The following is a 16397-nucleotide window of genomic DNA, read 5'->3' as shown; positions in this document are numbered from 1 at the left end:
TCTGTAGACCAGGCTGGTCTCGAACTCACAGAGATCCGCCTGCCTCTGCCTCCCGAGTGCTGGGATTAAAGGCGTGCGCCACCACCGCCCGGCCAGGCCAAACTTTTTTAAAAATTATTTTTATGTGTATTTATTTTTGTGTTTGTGTGTGCGTGCCACAGTGTACCTGTGGAGACCAGAGAATGACTTGTGGTAGTGGGACCTCTCCTACCACCACGCGGGTTCCTGGGATCAACCCCAAATTGCCAGGCTTGGCAGTAAGCACCTTTACCATCCTCCATCCAAGGTCTAGAGATAGTGACCACGAAGCGAGTGCACCGCTGCAGTACTGCCTTTGGCCATGAGGGGGCACTAGCAACAGCATCTTAGAGGAGCTAGGCTAGTCCTAAAGATGCTTAGTCATGCCAGATGGATATGTGGAGGAGGAAAGATGGCGTGAGCCATGAAAATAAAGTCATTTTTCCTGATAAGGTTTTCTCGCTGGAGCCTGGTTGAGCTTGAACCAACAAACAAGACCAAGAAGTTTCTGCCAAGCTGGGAGAGCAGAGGAAATTTACTCAGGCCTCTTTTCCTCTTTATTAGTTCAGAGTTTATGACCCGCTGCCTGCAGGGAATGTTTTTGTGTATAATTCAAACAGTCTGTTTTCCCATTCCCTGGAGTGCCCTGCTGGAACAAGCCTGGGCTGATGACAGACAGCCCTGTGTGCTGACCTCAGAGGGCAGCACAGAAGTGTCTATGTGGGCATAACTCCTCGGGGTCAGGCTAGCAACAACCGCGGCAGATTTAGCCCGCGACTGCCTCAGGGTTGATACCTCCAACACATCCCCATGAAAGGGGAACCTCAGAAGGCCAAGAACAGAGCACAGGCTACTGTTTGCTCAAGCCCAGTTTTACAGTGTCCTGTAGGCTGCCTAGCCGGCCGGCCTTCCTGCCTCTTGGTCAGTCAAATGTCTGCCTTTCCCTATGTGGATACAGAGTGGGGTAAAAGAGAAGATGCTGGTTCAGGCCCTGCTTGATGGCAGAAGACTCCTCAGACTTCATAAATTCTGAGGCCCAAGCAGGAGGAGCCCTGCAAGACAGCAGTTTCCTCTCCAGAGGTGTTAGGACCAGAGCGCCACCAAACAGCCAGTTTGACCACATCCTGTATTGAGGCCATGTTCTCATCCCGACCCTCCATCTCTGCCTCTCCTATGGCTTCAGTCAACGTGAGGCTCCACCTCTTGAAGCAACTCCCTTAATCTTCCTGACCTAAGGGGTCAGGGCTGATTATTTGGGAAGAGAAGAGGAGAAAGTTCTTGGAAGAAAGGAAAATTCTTCAAAATTCTCTGGAGGCCAGGGAGGACGAAGAGAGTTGACACAGGAAGGCTGGGTGGGAAGACCTATGGTGTCAGGTAGGAGCAACTGTGAGAGACAGCACAGATGAGCCAGGCATAGCTGCTCACGTAGGACTCAGATCCATCTTCTTGGGACCCAAGGAAGAAGGCCAGGAAGGCCCATTTCTACACTCTGCTTCCTGGAAGGAAGGTCTCTCACGGACCCCAGAGCTCAGCTTGGAGGCAGGTCACATGTGACCTCTGGAGTTCAGACACTGGTCACGTAGCATATGCTTTCAGGGCACAGTTGCTTCCTGGCACCGTCCTTGTCTTCTGAGCTAAGACCCTGCATTGGGGCAGACTCCGAGATGGTATCTTCCACCTTGGCTTGCCCATTTTGCTTCAGCTTCTTCTTCTTCTTCTTCTTCTTCTCCTCGGCGTAGAAGCCCCCGCCAATGAAGAGGGAGGCTGAGATGAGCAAGAAGCTTGAGGCGTAGAAAATGGACTTGAAGTTGTTGGTCATGTCCAGCAGGAGCCCTGAGGGACAGAAAACGAGTTACTCCCCCACAGAAGCTAGAAGGGGTCCTCCAACTAACTTGTGTATTTGAGGAGGGTAGAGATTTTAGATTCACAAGAAACTGGGGCTGGTACCTTGGAGGTGCACAGTAGATACTTGTGGAATAAAAGGAGGGGAGGAAACACCTGGCTTCTGGCCTAGGCAGATGTCCTCCTCAGGAGAGAACCTAAAGCCCCTTTACCCTTCTTGACAGGGCAAACGGAGAGAAGGGTCAGTGGAATCCGAGCTGTTTGCCCAGCCATGACTTTTGGCCCTAACCCTATCTTTTTAGGCATTCATTTGCCTGCAGAGCTTCCTGGGAAACTGGAACTCACTGATACTGGGTGATGAGGGCGCACACCTTTAGTCCCAGCACTTGGGAGGCAGAGGCAGGTGAATATATGAGTTCGAGGCCAGCCTGGTCTACAGCATGAGTTCCAGGATGGCCAGGGCTACACAGAGAAATCCTGTCTCAAGAAAACAGAACAACAACAAAAACAAAACAAAAAACCCAAAACAAAACAAAACAGCAGCAGCAACAACAAAACAAAGCCGAAAAACCAAAAAAGCAGTTCATTGAGCTGAGTGTAGATAGTCTGGCCACAGTCACGGGCACACCGCTTGAGTGCCAGCTACCCCCAGGACCAGCTTTCTCCCACCCGCCCTGATGGTCTCCCTCAGGTGTGCAGTGTGCAGTAGCCTTCCCCTATGGGCCTCATCTTACAAATTCTGCTTGTTTTCCTCCTAGCGTCAGCCCCCACGTGTCCCTTTGCGGCCATTCCTGAAGGTCAGGCCCAAGAGTAGAGCTTTGAGCGGGTGCACTCTGTGCCTGGTCTGGCTAGAACTGGACGTGTTCCCCTCTGCGTTCGGTAGCTGGCATTCTAGCTCAGAGAGAAAGAGCAATTGCCTGGGACTCACAGGCGGGAGAGCCAGGCTCTTAATTACAGTAAATGCAGGTAGGGCTCCTATCCCTCTTATCCGTGAGTGTACCCTTTGCTTCGGACCTTGGGATCCTTACTGCAAGGCGGTGCCTTTTATCATTGTGCTTCACTGATAGGAGAAGAGGGGCAGAAAAGATGACGACAGATTCACATAGGCCTGGAGTGCAAAACTCTTCCCTCTGTTTCTCCTTCCTTCTCTCCCCTTCCTTAAAAAAATCTTTTACTAATCTGGGCGGTGGTGGCGCATGCCTTTAATCCCAGCACTTGGGAGGCAGAGGCAGGCGGATCTCTGTGATTTTGAGGCCAGTCTGGTCTACAATAGCTAGTTCCAGGACAGTCTTCAAAGCTACAGAGAAACCCTGTCTGTCTTGAAAAACCAAAAAAACAAACAAACAAAAAAAAACCAAAAAACTTACCTTAAGTGTATGAATATTTTGTGTTCATGTGTAAATGCATGTCACATGTGTGCAGTACCCACAGAGGCCTGAAGGGGGCATTGAACCCCCTGAAGCCATCACTGGGTATTGGGAACTGAACCCAGGTCCTCAGCAAGAGCAACAGTGCTTTTAACTGTTGAGCCATCTCTCCAGCCTCTCCCTCCCTTAAAAGAGATTCATTTGCCAGGCGTTGGTGGCACACGCCTTTAATCCCAGCACTCGGGAGGCAGAGGCAGGCGGATCTCTGTGAGTTCGAGACCAGCCTGGTCTATAAGAGCTAGTTCCAGGCCAGGCTCCAAAACCACAGAGAAACCCTGTCTCGAAAAACCAAAAAAAAAAAAAAAAAAAAAGAGATTCATTTATGTACTATAGGTGTTTTACCTGCATGTCTATAAGTGTACTGTGGAGGCCTGAAGAGGGCGCTGTACTCCCTGGAGCTGGAGTTATGAACAGTTGTGAACTACCACATGGGTGTCAGCAAGGAACCCGGTCCTTTGTAAGAGTAGCAAGTGCTCTTAGTTCTCTCTCTGTGTCTCTCTTTTCTCTGACGGGGAGGCTGAGACAGGGTCTCACATAGCCCAGGCTGGCCTCAAACTTGCTCTGTAGCCAAGGGTGACCTTGAACTCTTGACCTTCCTGCCTCCATTTCCCAACTGATGGGATGACAGGCTTGTATCACCAAGTCTCGCCAAGCCTATATTTTCGTACCTTGATTGTCAGGTAGATAACACACTATAGCATGGTCTCTGATCTTCTGGGGGAAAGGTGAGGATCACAGATTCAAGTCCCTTTGTGGCAATGGTAGACTGAGCTCAAATCTGCTCAGACGTTCTCCTTTGCTTTGCTCCCTATGTCCTACCTATACAGGCCCTACCTACGCCTAGCTGCCCTCCCTCCCCGGCTCTCACCAGCCAGTGGTGGAGAGATGAGAGAAGCCACGCCACATAAGACAGTGAAGAGGCCCAGCGCACTGGGGAACCGGTCCATTGGGACAGTGTCCATGAGGACCTCGAAGATGAGGATCCCGATGACGCACATGGACAGGCTGTACACCAGGCAATAGCTCAGGAGCACCGAGAAGTCAGCCGACACTGTGCATATTAGGTTGGTGAGCCCGTTGACAAGGATCGCCGCGGTGAACAGATACTTCCGGTAGGCAGCCAAACTCTTCCTGCCTGCCAGTAGCCCCGCCACCGGCCGCAAAAAGATGTTGCAGAAGCCGACGACTGACATGAGCATGGCCGCCCAATACTGGTCCACCCCGTGGTGCATGGCGTACGGCACCAGGAAGATATGTGGCAGTGGGAAGCCTAGCGTCATCCACGTCACACCCACTACATATATGCAGAAGCCCATATTGTGCCGAAGGAGGTCCAAGGCCAGGTGGTACCGGATGGTTGAGACGCACGTTGCCAGGCAGCTGCGCGTAGGTGTCTTGGGAGATGGAGGGGGATCCTCTTTGGGCTCAGAGGCCACGTGGGTGGCAACGGGCCTCAGGATGGCTCCACATACACAGCAGTGAAGAAGGATGCCACCAAAGATGAGGAAGGCGCCTCTCCAGCCCAGTGTTTCCAGAAGGTATCGTGCCAGCAGCGGCCAGAGAGTGACACCCAGAGAGTTGCCTATGGAGACCAGGGCATTGGCCAGGGGCCGGCGGCGGACAAAATACAAGCCCATCACTGTGATGCTTGACTGGAAGCTGAAACACATGCCCAGGCCTGTAGTGCGAGAGGGGACATCAGCTCAGGGACATTCTAGGACTTTCCAGCTCCACACGGAGTAGGGGTCTTGGCTCATGTTCCATGACTGTCTCCTTTGGCACTAGGCCAGATACACTTCCAAGTTCCCATGATGGAAGGTACCTGACGACCTGCCTGCGAGCTTCTCACTGAGCTCTTCCTCCCAGTTCTCTGTGCAGCACTACAATAACTTTATCTTTTTTTTTTTAATCCAGGTATTATTATGGTGCATGCCTTTAATCCCAGAACTCAGGAGGCAGAGGCAGGTAGATCTCTATGAGTTCAAGGCCATCCTGATCTTCATAGGGAGTTCCAAGCCAGTCAGGGCTCCATAGTAAGACTTTGACTCAAATAATTTTTCTTCTAGAGTTATTAATTTTATGTGTATGAGTGTTGTGTCTGCATGTGTGTCTATGCACCATGTTCATGCCTGGTACTTGTGGAGCTCCAAAGAGGACATAGGATCTTCTGGAACTGGAGTTACAGATGGTTATGAGCCACCTTGTGGGTCCAGGGAACTGAACCCAAGTCCTCTTGCCAGAGCAACCAGTGCTCTTAACTGTTGAGCCATCTCTTCTGACCCTAGATTTATTTTTATTTTTAATTGCACATATGTATATATGTGTGTGTGTGTCTGAGTTCCATGCCTGCAGAGGTCAGAAGCGTCAGATCCTCTGGGGCTGGAATGATGGTGTTCTTAACATGGGTTCTAAGAACTAAACTCAGGTTCTCTGCAAAAGCAGTATACACTCAGCCACTGAGCCGTTTCTCGAGCTCTTCACAGTGACATTTTAACATCAGCTATGAATGCCTCCCAAAGATTTCCTTCACACTTAAACAACCTAAGAGTTTCCTCCATCCCGGAAGACCGCGGTTTCACTTTGGCCTAAGTCTTGGGATCCGTCTGAAGCCACTCCTGTCAATCACAAGGACCAAACCCTACATGCTCCTCCTCCTCTGGACAGCAAACTGATCCCATATTTGTGACCTTTCCCAGGGTCTTGCCTTCTGCCTGGACACCACCTCCCCAGAGGGGTCTCTTGCTTCTTTCTGTGCCTCCTCTGCCCCATAGTGGTCAGTGCTGGAGAAAAAGCTCCCAAAAGGAATCCCCCAGCCCTGTGCCACTACATACTCAGTCTCCCACCTGCCTGGATAGGTGGCAATCTAGGTCTCTTCCTCTGCAGTCCAAAGCCTGGTTCCTGACCCCCTCACTCCTCTGTCCGCTGTCCGTGGGGCAGTGGCTCACACACGGCCTCAGGGTTAAATCTCTATTTCTGTCCTTTGTCCTGTCTCCTCGCTCACTAGCGATCGAGCCCCTCCCACTAATAATCAAGCCCCTCCCAGCAGCAATCCAGCTCCTCCCACCAGTAATCCAGCCCCTCCCACAAGTAAATTCTCTGGTTTGCATCATTTTTTTCCCCTCTTTACTGGACCGTTCTTTGTGGTGGCGCATGCCTTTAATCCTAGCACTCTGGAGGCTGTGCAGGCACATCTCTGTGAGTTTGAGGCCAACCTGGTCTACATCTAGAATTACAAAGTTCCAGCCATTTCACTCTGTAGCTTAAAGTGGTTTGACACTATGTAGTCCAGTCTGGCCTCAAACTCACAATGATCCTTAAGATAGGATCTCATTATGTAGCCCCGGATATCTTTCCTCCTGACTCACTTCTTGCGGTGGTCCCATCCCCTCAGGCCGGGAGGGTCTCACATGCCCAGCCTTGTCCTCTCCCGTACTCTCAAGCATTTAAACATTCTAATGGATCTATCCCCTGACTGTCTTCTCCCCTGGGCTGACAGCAATCCCACCCACCCTGCGCCTTTGAGTAGCGTGACAGTTACCTGTGATCAATCCTGCTGTGAGGAAGAGCTGGTTGAGCGAGCCAGAGAAGGAGCTGGCCACCATGCCCAGGCTAGACAGCATGCCTCCCAGCATCATGGTGACTCGGCAGCCAAAACGTTTTATCAGGATGCTGCACAGGGGTCCTGTAGGCAAGACCAGTGGCCGTGGGTGAGGAGGTCTGGAGTCAGGGCACAGTAGGGCTGGGAGATGGGTTCTGGGAGAAACTAGCCAGGCCTTAAGAGAGAACTAAAATCTGCTAGCTTGGCTTCTGGTCTCCACCCTGCCACAGGCTGGCCATGTGGTTCTAGGAAGGCTTGACGCTCCTTTCTGCCTCAGTTTCCTCCCCTAGAGAATGAGTGGATAGACGAGGTGACCACAATAAGGACATCTAAAGGGCATATAGAACCCTCCACTCACCTAAGCTGAGAACAATTCCATGTGGGTCTACCGATCTGGGATCATGACCTACATGAGCATCACACCGTGGCTTGGGGTTCGCCCCAGAAAGAACCCCCTAGAACACTTGGTCTCAGTCTGCACCTCCAGGTCTTGTTCTCACCAACTCCACAGTCTTCTGCAAGATTGGACCCCTCACTTTCCAACCTCGTGCCTTTGACTGGGGTCCTGGACCACTCTGCACCTCCTTGCTCTGAGCTTTGGAGTGTCAGGGAGACAGATCAGGCCAGATTCCCTCTGCCCTCGGTCGCTGGTTCCAGCCATTACCCAGTCTATGTACCTAGGACTGGTAGCTCAGGGGGCGAGAGGATGTTCAGCTGTAGGCCTTGGGCTCTGTCTTTGGAACACACAGCAAGACAGAGAGATTGATTGGGAGAGAGAGAGAACGATTGAAAACGGAGATATACTGGGAGAGGGAGAGAGAAACAGAGAGAGGCTGGAAGCAGGGAGATTCTGATCTGAGGGATATAGAGAGGCAACTGAGAGAAAAAGAAGGAAGGAAGGAAGGAAGGGATCCAAATTGTTGCTCCCTGAATCCAAACTTAAACAATTAGCTCCCTGTGGAGAAGGGGTTGTCTCACCCCCAATTGCTTTCTTAGTAGCCCTACTACATCTGGCAAGTAGAAACCAGCCAGATTGGCCAGCTGTTCCTAGATCTCACAGACCCACATCTTTGAGCATCCTGCCCCCAGGGAACACATACAATGGAGTTTCTCGTGATAACTTAGGAGGGCAGAGAAAGTGTATGCACACACAGCACGTGTATGTGGATCTTTGATGGGAGGAAGTGTGGTATGAGCCAGTGTAGACACGAGAACAACAGAGGGAGGGTAACGGTCTGTCACTCAGAAACAGTCCTGCCAAGGCTGCTTTCGCAGCGGCAGAACTGACACTCAGAAACAGTCCTGTCGAGGCTGCTCTCGCAGCGGCAGAACTGAAACAAGCCTTGGAAGGGGTGTGACTGCTGGCCCGTGGGTCTTCCCCACCTCTGGGACTTTACCTGACGCGGGAAGGTGACCTTGGGAAGAGCTCCAAATCACAGGTGAGGAGGGTGTGGAGCTGGAGTGGAGATCTTGAGCCACCTGTGCCCTCTGCCTGGCTGGGTATTGTTCCCTCCTCAATCTCTGCTGGCCTTGCCCTTGGTGTTTGCGTTCCTTCCTTTACTGGCCAATATTTTGGGTGAGCAACAGACTTAGCACACTTATGTAGGCGAGAAGATTGCCAGGCAGGAATCTCACACTAACAGAAGTTGTATGTGTCTGCAACAGGATAGTGAGGCCAAAGCTGGCTGGTGAGTTGGGGTTTCCATGGAATGCCTAGTCTCCAGTCTCTCATTGAGACCCCTCCTCGACCTGCATGATAAAGATCCACCTGAGATTCCCACTGGACTCCCCAGCCCTGAAGGCCAGGAGGCCACACATTCTAGGGCAATCATGGAGGTTGACAATCCCCATGCTGCACCATCACCCTCTCTCTGCTAATTTCCTTTTTTCTCCGTGTAAGAGAAGTATCTAGAATAACCAATCATTACTCTGATGGAGGGAGTGGCAGAAAGGTTGCTGGGGAGCTGGGATCAGTAAAGCCAAACAAACGTGTGTGTGTGTGTGTGTGTGTGTGTGTGTGTGTGGAGAGAGAGAGAGAGAGAGAGAGAGAGAGAGTCCTGTGGATAATTGGCTTTGCTCTCATTGACCGAGCCCCCTTTGAGGTCTCTTTCTATAGCATAACCCTCCTAGGTGTTGGGAAGATGTCCCTGGTGCCACTTGGTGTGGCTGGAGAACACGGAGAAGGGGAAGATGCGGTCTGTCTTCTCTCTAAGCTCCAGACTTTGTGTGTGGGGGTGGCTTTTCCTGTGTCCCCTCTTTATGGCTTGCCTTTCCTATCCTGAAGCCGCAGTGAGGATCTCTAATATACTAACAATTCACAGCCCCATATACTTCCTAGCTCTTACTAGCTCCAGGACGCACGAGGTCTCCCCGTCACGTCACATGGGCCCTGGGCAGGATGCTGGCTATTATCTCCTTATTGGAGGGAAGGAAATGTCCCGAGAGACAGCCTGGCCTGGGACTGCTGGTCCTAATGCCAGCGGTTACTCAGCCTGTCATTGCATGCCTCTGCTCTAGATCAGTCACCAGGAGGACTCTGGAATCATTACCTGGCTGTGTGCCTCAGGTGCCACCCCCACTTTCCAATCCCAATGCAGCACAGACTTCTAGGAACAGGACTGGATCCTAGCCAGGGGGGCCAGGCCCTGATCAAATCGAGCAAATCTCGGGGATACATCCAGGAGGTGAAGCCTATAGCCTCAGAGAGAGGGACCTCATAAGTCAGGAAGATCGTGTGTCCCCCACCCACAGAGTCCCCAACAGACCCTTTCGTCCCTTTTCCCTCACCCCCTCTTCGAGATGCTCACCCCCACCATGGAGCATGGCCCCCATGATAGAGGGAAACCATGAGGTCTCACTGTTGGTGGCCTGGAAGTCACGCTGCAGATCAGTGAAGAAGACGCCGATGCAGGAAGGGAAGCCCAAGGTGAGGGCCTGGGCGACCATACAAGTCAGCAGGACTACCCAGGCCCATCGGCCATCTGGTTGTTCCAGAACCTGGGGCATTCTCAGCTCCTAGGATCGCCACAGCCTTATGGTTACTTTGTGACCACAGCCGGGTAGAGAAGAGAATGGGAGGCTGTGGTTGGCAGGCTGCCAGCCCTCCCTCAGCCCACCTGCCACCCTGCCTGGGTGACTCAAACTGCTTCTTCCTTATACTCCAGCCCCGAGTATCAAGGAGGGGCACCGCCCCCTGGGAGGCGGCAAGAGGCCTTTGCATTGGCCTTGGCATTTCCTTCCACCCTCTTCCCAGGGACAGCCTGACTGGAGGTGGCAGGAAAGCCGCTGGGGCGGGGCGGGCAGTGGCCAATGGCACAGGTGGGTCAGTGGAATTCTCTCTAGCTATTACATCACCTGGGAACTGGCAGGCAGCGCCTTCTAAATCACTTGATAACTGTTTCCAGATGAGTGGACCATGGGTCAGTAAGGTTCTGGTGTCTCTCAAGCTGGATATGGATCTGTTTTCAACCTTCGTACCAAGCTGCCTTCATTCCAACACCAATTTTCGCCACACCTCAGGATCAACCCAGTTCACCTTCAGTAAGCAAGCTGTTACAGAGGGCACTCAGCAAGGACACGGGGCCTGAAGGCTGCAAGGGGAGCCTTTTGTTGTTTTGTTTTTTTTAGATTTATTTATTTATTATGTATACAACATTCCTTCCTTTTGGAACTGCCTTATAATACTCCTTTTACGAGGTATTGAAGACCAAGAGTCTGAGCTACACAGCTCGGCTGAATCCTGTTGCTAAGGACGTTTTTCTGAGCACACCCCACATACATAGAAATATGACACCATCTTCCCCGCTCCCTTAATTGCATTTCCTCTGCCCATCCCTTTTTCTTTCCTTCCTCTGTCTCTCAGAGATCCAACTGCCTCTACCTCCTGAGGGGTAGGATTAAAGGTGTGCATCACTATACCTGACTTAATTAGTTAATACTGTAAAAGGAAGTCTTTCTTCCATAGTTTAGGGTAGCCCACGACTCTCTAAATGTAGTCAGTGTTGGCCTTGAATGGGTGGCAGTTCTCCTGCCTCACTCAGTCTCCCACACCAAGCTTCCAGCTGCAGCCTCTCGCTTATGCCCGCGAGCACCATCATTTGTGGAGACCACCATAAGACTTACTCATGCCCACTCATGCCTTTTGTGAGCTCTGGGCACACCAGACCGAGGAACAATGCAACCTCCTTGTCAAAGACATAAGAAGAGAGACAGGGTGGAGTGTAACGGAACACCAGTTCTGAGTCCGTGTCTGACCCTCCACATCTCACAGCCTCGGCCCAACAGATTGCCAGGTGACACTCGCAACTGTCCCCGACTCAGCTCAGCCTGTGGTCTGTTCAAGCCAGTAGCAGGTGGGGGTAAGGCGCTCTGCCTTTCCATCGCCTGTCTGTCTGTCCGCCAGTCCCTTGCTGACTCTGCCCCGCTGTGCTGTGACGGCTTCTTTATTCGTGCCCCCCGCCCCCCCGTACTTCCTCTTCAAGATCATCTGTAACCTGTGTGTTCTGTGAGGTATAATGTGATGTAACTCGAGTTTTCTTTCTTCTTTCTTTCTTTTTTTTGAGAAAGGACTTTTTCAGTCCTGAAATTAGCTTTGTAAACCAGCCTTGAATTCACCTGCCTCTGCCTCCTAAATTCTGGAATTAAAGGGGTGTTCCACCACCAAATGGCTGACTCTTTTTTTTTTTTAAAGATTTATTTGTGGTTTATTTTTATTTTTAGTTTTTTCTTTTTCTTTTTAAAATATTTATTTATTATGTATACAATATTCTGTCTGTGTGTATGCCTGCAGGCCAGAAGAGGGCACCAGACCTCATTACAGATGGTTGTGAACCACCATGTGGTTGCTGGGAATTGAACTCAGGACCCTTGGAAGACCAGGCAATGCTCCTAACTGCTGAGCCATCTCTCTAGCCCCTGGTTTTGGTTTTTTCAAGATAGGGTTTCTCTGTAGCTTTGGAGCTTGACCTGGAACTTACTTTGTAGACCAGGCTGGCCTGCCTCTGCCTCCCGAGTGCTGGGATTAAAGGAGTGCACCACCACTGTCCAGCACTATTTGTATTATTTATTTATTTATTTATTTATTTATTTATTTATTTATTTATCTATTTATTTATCTATTTATTTATTTATTATATATACAGCATTCCTTCCATGTATGTCTGCAGGCCAGAAGAGGGCACCAGACCCCATTACAGATGGTTGTGAGCCACCATATGGTTGCTAGGAATTGAACTCAGGACCTTTGGAAGAACAGTCAGTGCTCTTAACCTCTGAGCCATCTCTCCAGCCCCCTATTTGTATTATTTTTAAGAATGTGTGTCTACATGTGAGTGCATGTGTCCATGGAGGCCAGAGGTACTGGATTCCCTGGAGCTCAAGTTATGGACAACCGTGGGCTGTCTGCGGTGGGTACCGGGAATTGAAGTCAAGTCCTCGGCAGGAGCCGTCAGTGTTCCTATCAACTGAATCATCTCTCCAGCCCCTAATGTGAGTCAAGTTGTGCACCCTCCCCCACCAAGACAGGGTTTCTCGGTCCTGTAACTCGCTCTGTAGACCAGGTCGGCCTCAAACTCAGAGCTCCTTCCGCCTCTGCCTCTCAGATGCTGGGATTAAAGGTGTGTGCCACCACCAGCTGGCATAACTTGAATCTTAGAGCTATCGGTAGACTGGAAGGGCTTGGGGAGGCGACTCAGAGGGTCAAAGTGCTGGTCAGCATGCCTGACGTCCTGAGGATGGGTCCCCAGAGGCCACATGAAAAGTTAGAAGACTGAGCCAGGCGATGGTGGCACACGCCTTTAATCCCAGCACTTGGGAGGCAGAGACAGGCGGATCACTGTGAGTTCGAGACCAGCCTGGTCTACAGAGCTAGTTCCAGTACAGGCTCCAAAGCCACAGAGAAACCCTGTCTCAAAAATCAAAAAACCAAAAAAAAAAAAAAAAGAAAAGTTGGAAGACTGAATGTTGGCTCACGAGATGACTCAGTGGGTAAAATCGCTTGTGGCCGAGACCAATGGCTCCAGTCCCCTGGGACCCATATGGAAGAAAGAGAAAACAGAGCGTGAATGCTCAAAAGTTGCCTCTGATCTATGTATACGCAAATAAATGTGATTAATAACAGAAGCTGGCAGCTTGCATCTGTAACTCCACTACTCAAACTGTGTCCGGATATGAGACAGAGACAGGAGGATTCCCCAGAAGGCGAAGGTTGGGGACCTGCTACCCTGAAATTTGTGGAGAAGCAGCAGAAATGACAGGAGAGATCCTGCCTCAAAACGAAACAGAGGGCAGGGCTGTCTCCTAAAGGCTGTCCTATGACATCCACCAGAGCGCTGTGGCATGTGTGTGGACCCCATGCCACCGCAGCTAGAGTGTACTGAAGGGCTTAAAGGCGGTGTGCTGCAGGCTCCAGGGGACACCAGGAGTGAAGTCAGTGACGCTGATACTGTTTGGACTCTGTTGATAGTCAGCGCATTCTGACCACGTGGGAAGAAACAAACACATTGGTCCGTAGGCCCACAGCACAGCGGCTCGTGGTTCACCTAAGCTGGATCTACCCTAAGCTGTCTTCTTCCAGGCTCCAAACCCCATCTGTGCACAGAGGACCTAGGGGTTCTGCCTAGATGGTTATTCTATCCATCATAGTGTCAGGATGTGTGAGGGGCCTATGTCCAGGATGAAGGCATCACCTGCTTCCTTCTGCTCCCCTGCATGGGACATTTAGCACCAGCAATACCCCTAAGCCATCTTTCTCCCAGCAGAGGCAGGAGCGCCTTCGAAGGCAGCTGCCCCAGGAAACTGGCTCTGCCCTCTCTTAGTTCTCAAAGCAGATGGAAAAGCCACAGGTGCTTCTGGGGGCTCTCTACCCCAAGGTCAAGTTTCTACACCCTTCCCCAAGGCCAGCCCCCCTCCCCAACTCACCCAGGCTTTAAACCTTTGTATTAGCTCATTTTCCCCAGTTTACAAGCCTGGCTCCCTTCCTCCTGCCCTTCACAGTTTCCTCTCCTCACTGACCAGTTCTGGTTCTTTCTTGCTCTCCTGTGAGCAGGCCTCTAGTGTAGCACGAACTCTAATTGTTTTTAGTAATAAAAACCTGAGTCAGACGTAGGAAGTGGAAACTGAGCGGTCAGAGAAAGGGGCGGGGTCCTGTCTCTAGGAAACCTCCGACTGCCTCGGACTGAGTTCTCAGACTCCTCTGAGTTCCTGTCTCCTTGAGCCTTCTTTTCTCTCTTGACCCAGCCACATCACTCCTGTCTCCATCTCCCTAGAGCTAGGATTAAAGGCGTGGGATCCATATACTGGGGTCACCTTTGTGTGAGCTCTGTTTCTCTTTTAGACTGATTCAATCTCGCGTAGCCCAGGGTGGCCTTGAATTCACAGTGGCCTTGAATTTACAGTCTGTCTCTGGAGTACTGGGATTAAAGGTGCTGTGCCACCACCGCCTGGCCTCTATAGCTAACTAGTGGCTCAGCCCTGCACTCTGATCTTCAGGCAAGTTTTATTTGTTGGATTACAAACAAACTATTACCACACTCTAGATGGAGAAATCTCGTTTAGTGCCCTTATCAGGCCTGCACAGCACAGGTGCCTGTGACCTTTATACTCTGTACTCTCGACCTTCCTCGGTCCTGTCAGGGTTAGGATCGCCTCTTGCTGGCTTTTCCTTTCTCCAGACCTTAGGAGACCTCTGCTCCAGGGCCCCCAAACCAAGGTCAGTCAGAGCCAAGGCTTCGCCTCTGTACACAGGGACCCTTGTGTGAGCTCCGAGGACCCCGAGTGTCCTCTGGCACCCCTGCAGATTCATCCTCCCGTAGAAGAGCTGCCTCCTCTCACGCTGCCAGAATGCCAGCGTCACACACATGCATTCCTGTGATTCTTCAGCCCCCACTCTGCTCCGTCTGGTCCCTTTTAGGACCTTGGCTGCTCTGGTTCTCAAGTTCTTGGCCCAAGAGAAATCACAGTTTTTCAAGATTTAGTCCAGCCACCTTGATTGCGCTACGCTACACTAGCCCTTCTCATACTCTTTTTGTATCGGGTTGTTTTTGGACTGCCAACCAGCTCCCAAATCATGACACAGAGACGTATATTAGTTATGAATGCTTGGCCTAAGCTTATGCTTGTTCCATGAGTTCTTATAACCTAAATGAGCCTGTTTGCCTTGGGGTTTCTACTTTTCTTTCATTCTGTATATTCTACTCCGTGTCTAGCTGGCTGGCAGCTGCCTGAATACTGACCCCAGGACATCCCTCTCTTCTCTCTCCTCCCTAGATTCCTCCTCCTATTTATTCTTTCTGCCTGCCAGATCTGCCTATCCCTCTCCCGCCTAGCTTTTGGCTGTTGGTTTTCTTTATTAGACCCATCAGGCACCTCAGACAGGCAAAGCAACACGTCTTTACATTGTTAAACAAATGTAACACATCTTTACATAGTTAAAGCAATATTCCACAACACTCTTTAGTAGTGGTTTTGGGATGACTGGATGGCTCCAGAGGAGAAAATGCCTCCTGCACAAACCTGAACTTGGGAGTTTGATCCCCAGCACCTACACTGGAAGGTGAGAACTGACTTCTGAAGTTATTGTTTGACTACTACCCACATGCCATGCGCACACACCCCCTCCCCGAACAATAACAATAAATAAATGAAATAAGATAAATGTAAAATAAAAAGTAAGCCAGGCGGTGGTGGCGCACGCCTTTAATCCCAGCACTTGGGAGGGAGAGGCAGGCGGATCTCTGTGAGTTCGAGGCCAGCCTGGTCTACAGAGTGAGTTCCAGGACAGCCAGGGCTACAGAGAGAAACCCTGTCTTGAAAAACAAAACAAGCAAAACCTAGTATTCACACTGACTGGAACGGGTCATTTTCTCATTCGATAACTCCTTTCACTTCTTCCATCCCCCACCTAACTTGGAACAGGGTCTGTTTCTTTCCCCCAATCAGCCCTAGGCTGAGCACAAAGATAATTTTAATGTGGTCCATCTGTGATTCCCAAGGGACAAAAGAACCCAAGACCCAAGGTGATCTGGCTTTCTCTCCTGTTGAAAGCCACAGATCATGGACCCTCTCTGGTGAATACTTGGGAATCGGAGAAAACAGAATCAAGACTCTCCGTTCTCACTTTCTCTAAGTGGGGGTGAAGTTAAGCCAAGGGAGCTGTCAACCTCAACTCTCAGGGATGCCCTAGCCAGGTAGGACTGGCCTCAGAGCCAGGCCAGAAAGGACATTGGAGCCCCCCACCCCAGACTAGATTTACAGGTGGTTGTGAGCCTCCATCACGTGGGTGCTGGGAACTGAACCCAGGTCTTTTGGAAGAGTAGCCAGTGCTCTTAAGCGCTGAGTTATCTCTCCAGGCCAAAGTTGTCTCATTTTCATGCCTGTAAGCATGTCTGTATGCATGTTTCTCATGTCTGTAAGCATGTCTGTATGCATGTTTCTCATGTCTGTAAGCATGTATGTATGCATGTTTCTCATGTCTGTAAGCATGTATGTATGCATGTTTCTCATGTCTGTAAGCA

The 16397-nt window shown here is 50.8% G+C and overlaps 1 protein-coding gene across 2 annotated transcripts; it reads right to left on the bottom strand.

The window, feature by feature from the left end:
• Positions 1–577: 577 nt before the first annotated feature.
• Slc16a5 (solute carrier family 16 member 5) lies at positions 578–10012 on the bottom strand. 2 transcript variants are annotated; one of them, XM_005350723.1, is made up of 4 exons: positions 9693–10012; positions 6826–6969; positions 4156–4965; positions 578–1851 (listed from the first exon to the last, which is right to left on the bottom strand). In XM_005350723.1, the coding sequence occupies exons 1-4, from the start codon at positions 9889–9891 to the stop codon at positions 1583–1585; spliced, it is 1422 nt and encodes a 473-aa protein (XP_005350780.1). In that variant the 5' UTR covers positions 9892–10012; the 3' UTR covers positions 578–1582. The 2 variants fall into 2 exon arrangements, with proteins under 2 accessions (XP_005350780.1, XP_026636474.1); XM_026780673.1 differs by lacking the exon at positions 4156–4965.
• Between the last annotated feature and the right edge of the window lie 6385 nt (positions 10013–16397).

Source organism: Microtus ochrogaster, chromosome 7 (genome assembly GCF_000317375.1).
Source record: "Microtus ochrogaster isolate Prairie Vole_2 chromosome 7, MicOch1.0, whole genome shotgun sequence".
Taxonomy (NCBI): domain Eukaryota; kingdom Metazoa; phylum Chordata; class Mammalia; order Rodentia; family Cricetidae; genus Microtus; species Microtus ochrogaster.
Note: the sequence above shows the minus strand (reverse complement) of the source record. Positions and strands in the feature narration are given on the sequence as shown.

What these genes read in the sequence shown, in the direction of transcription:
- Slc16a5 (XM_005350723.1), bottom strand. Translation starts at nt 9,891, where the DNA reads ATGCCCCAGGTTCTGGAACAACCAGATGGCCGATGGGCCTGGGTAGTC. An exon ending in CACAGCAGGATTGATCACAG is followed by an intron (nt 4,966 to 6,825) that starts GTAACTGTCACG and finishes CTCGCACTACAG; the next exon opens with GCCTGGGCATGTGTTTCAGC. An exon ending in CATCTCTCCACCACTGGCTG is followed by an intron (nt 1,852 to 4,155) that starts GTGAGAGCCGGG and finishes TCTGTCCCTCAG; the next exon opens with GGCTCCTGCTGGACATGACC.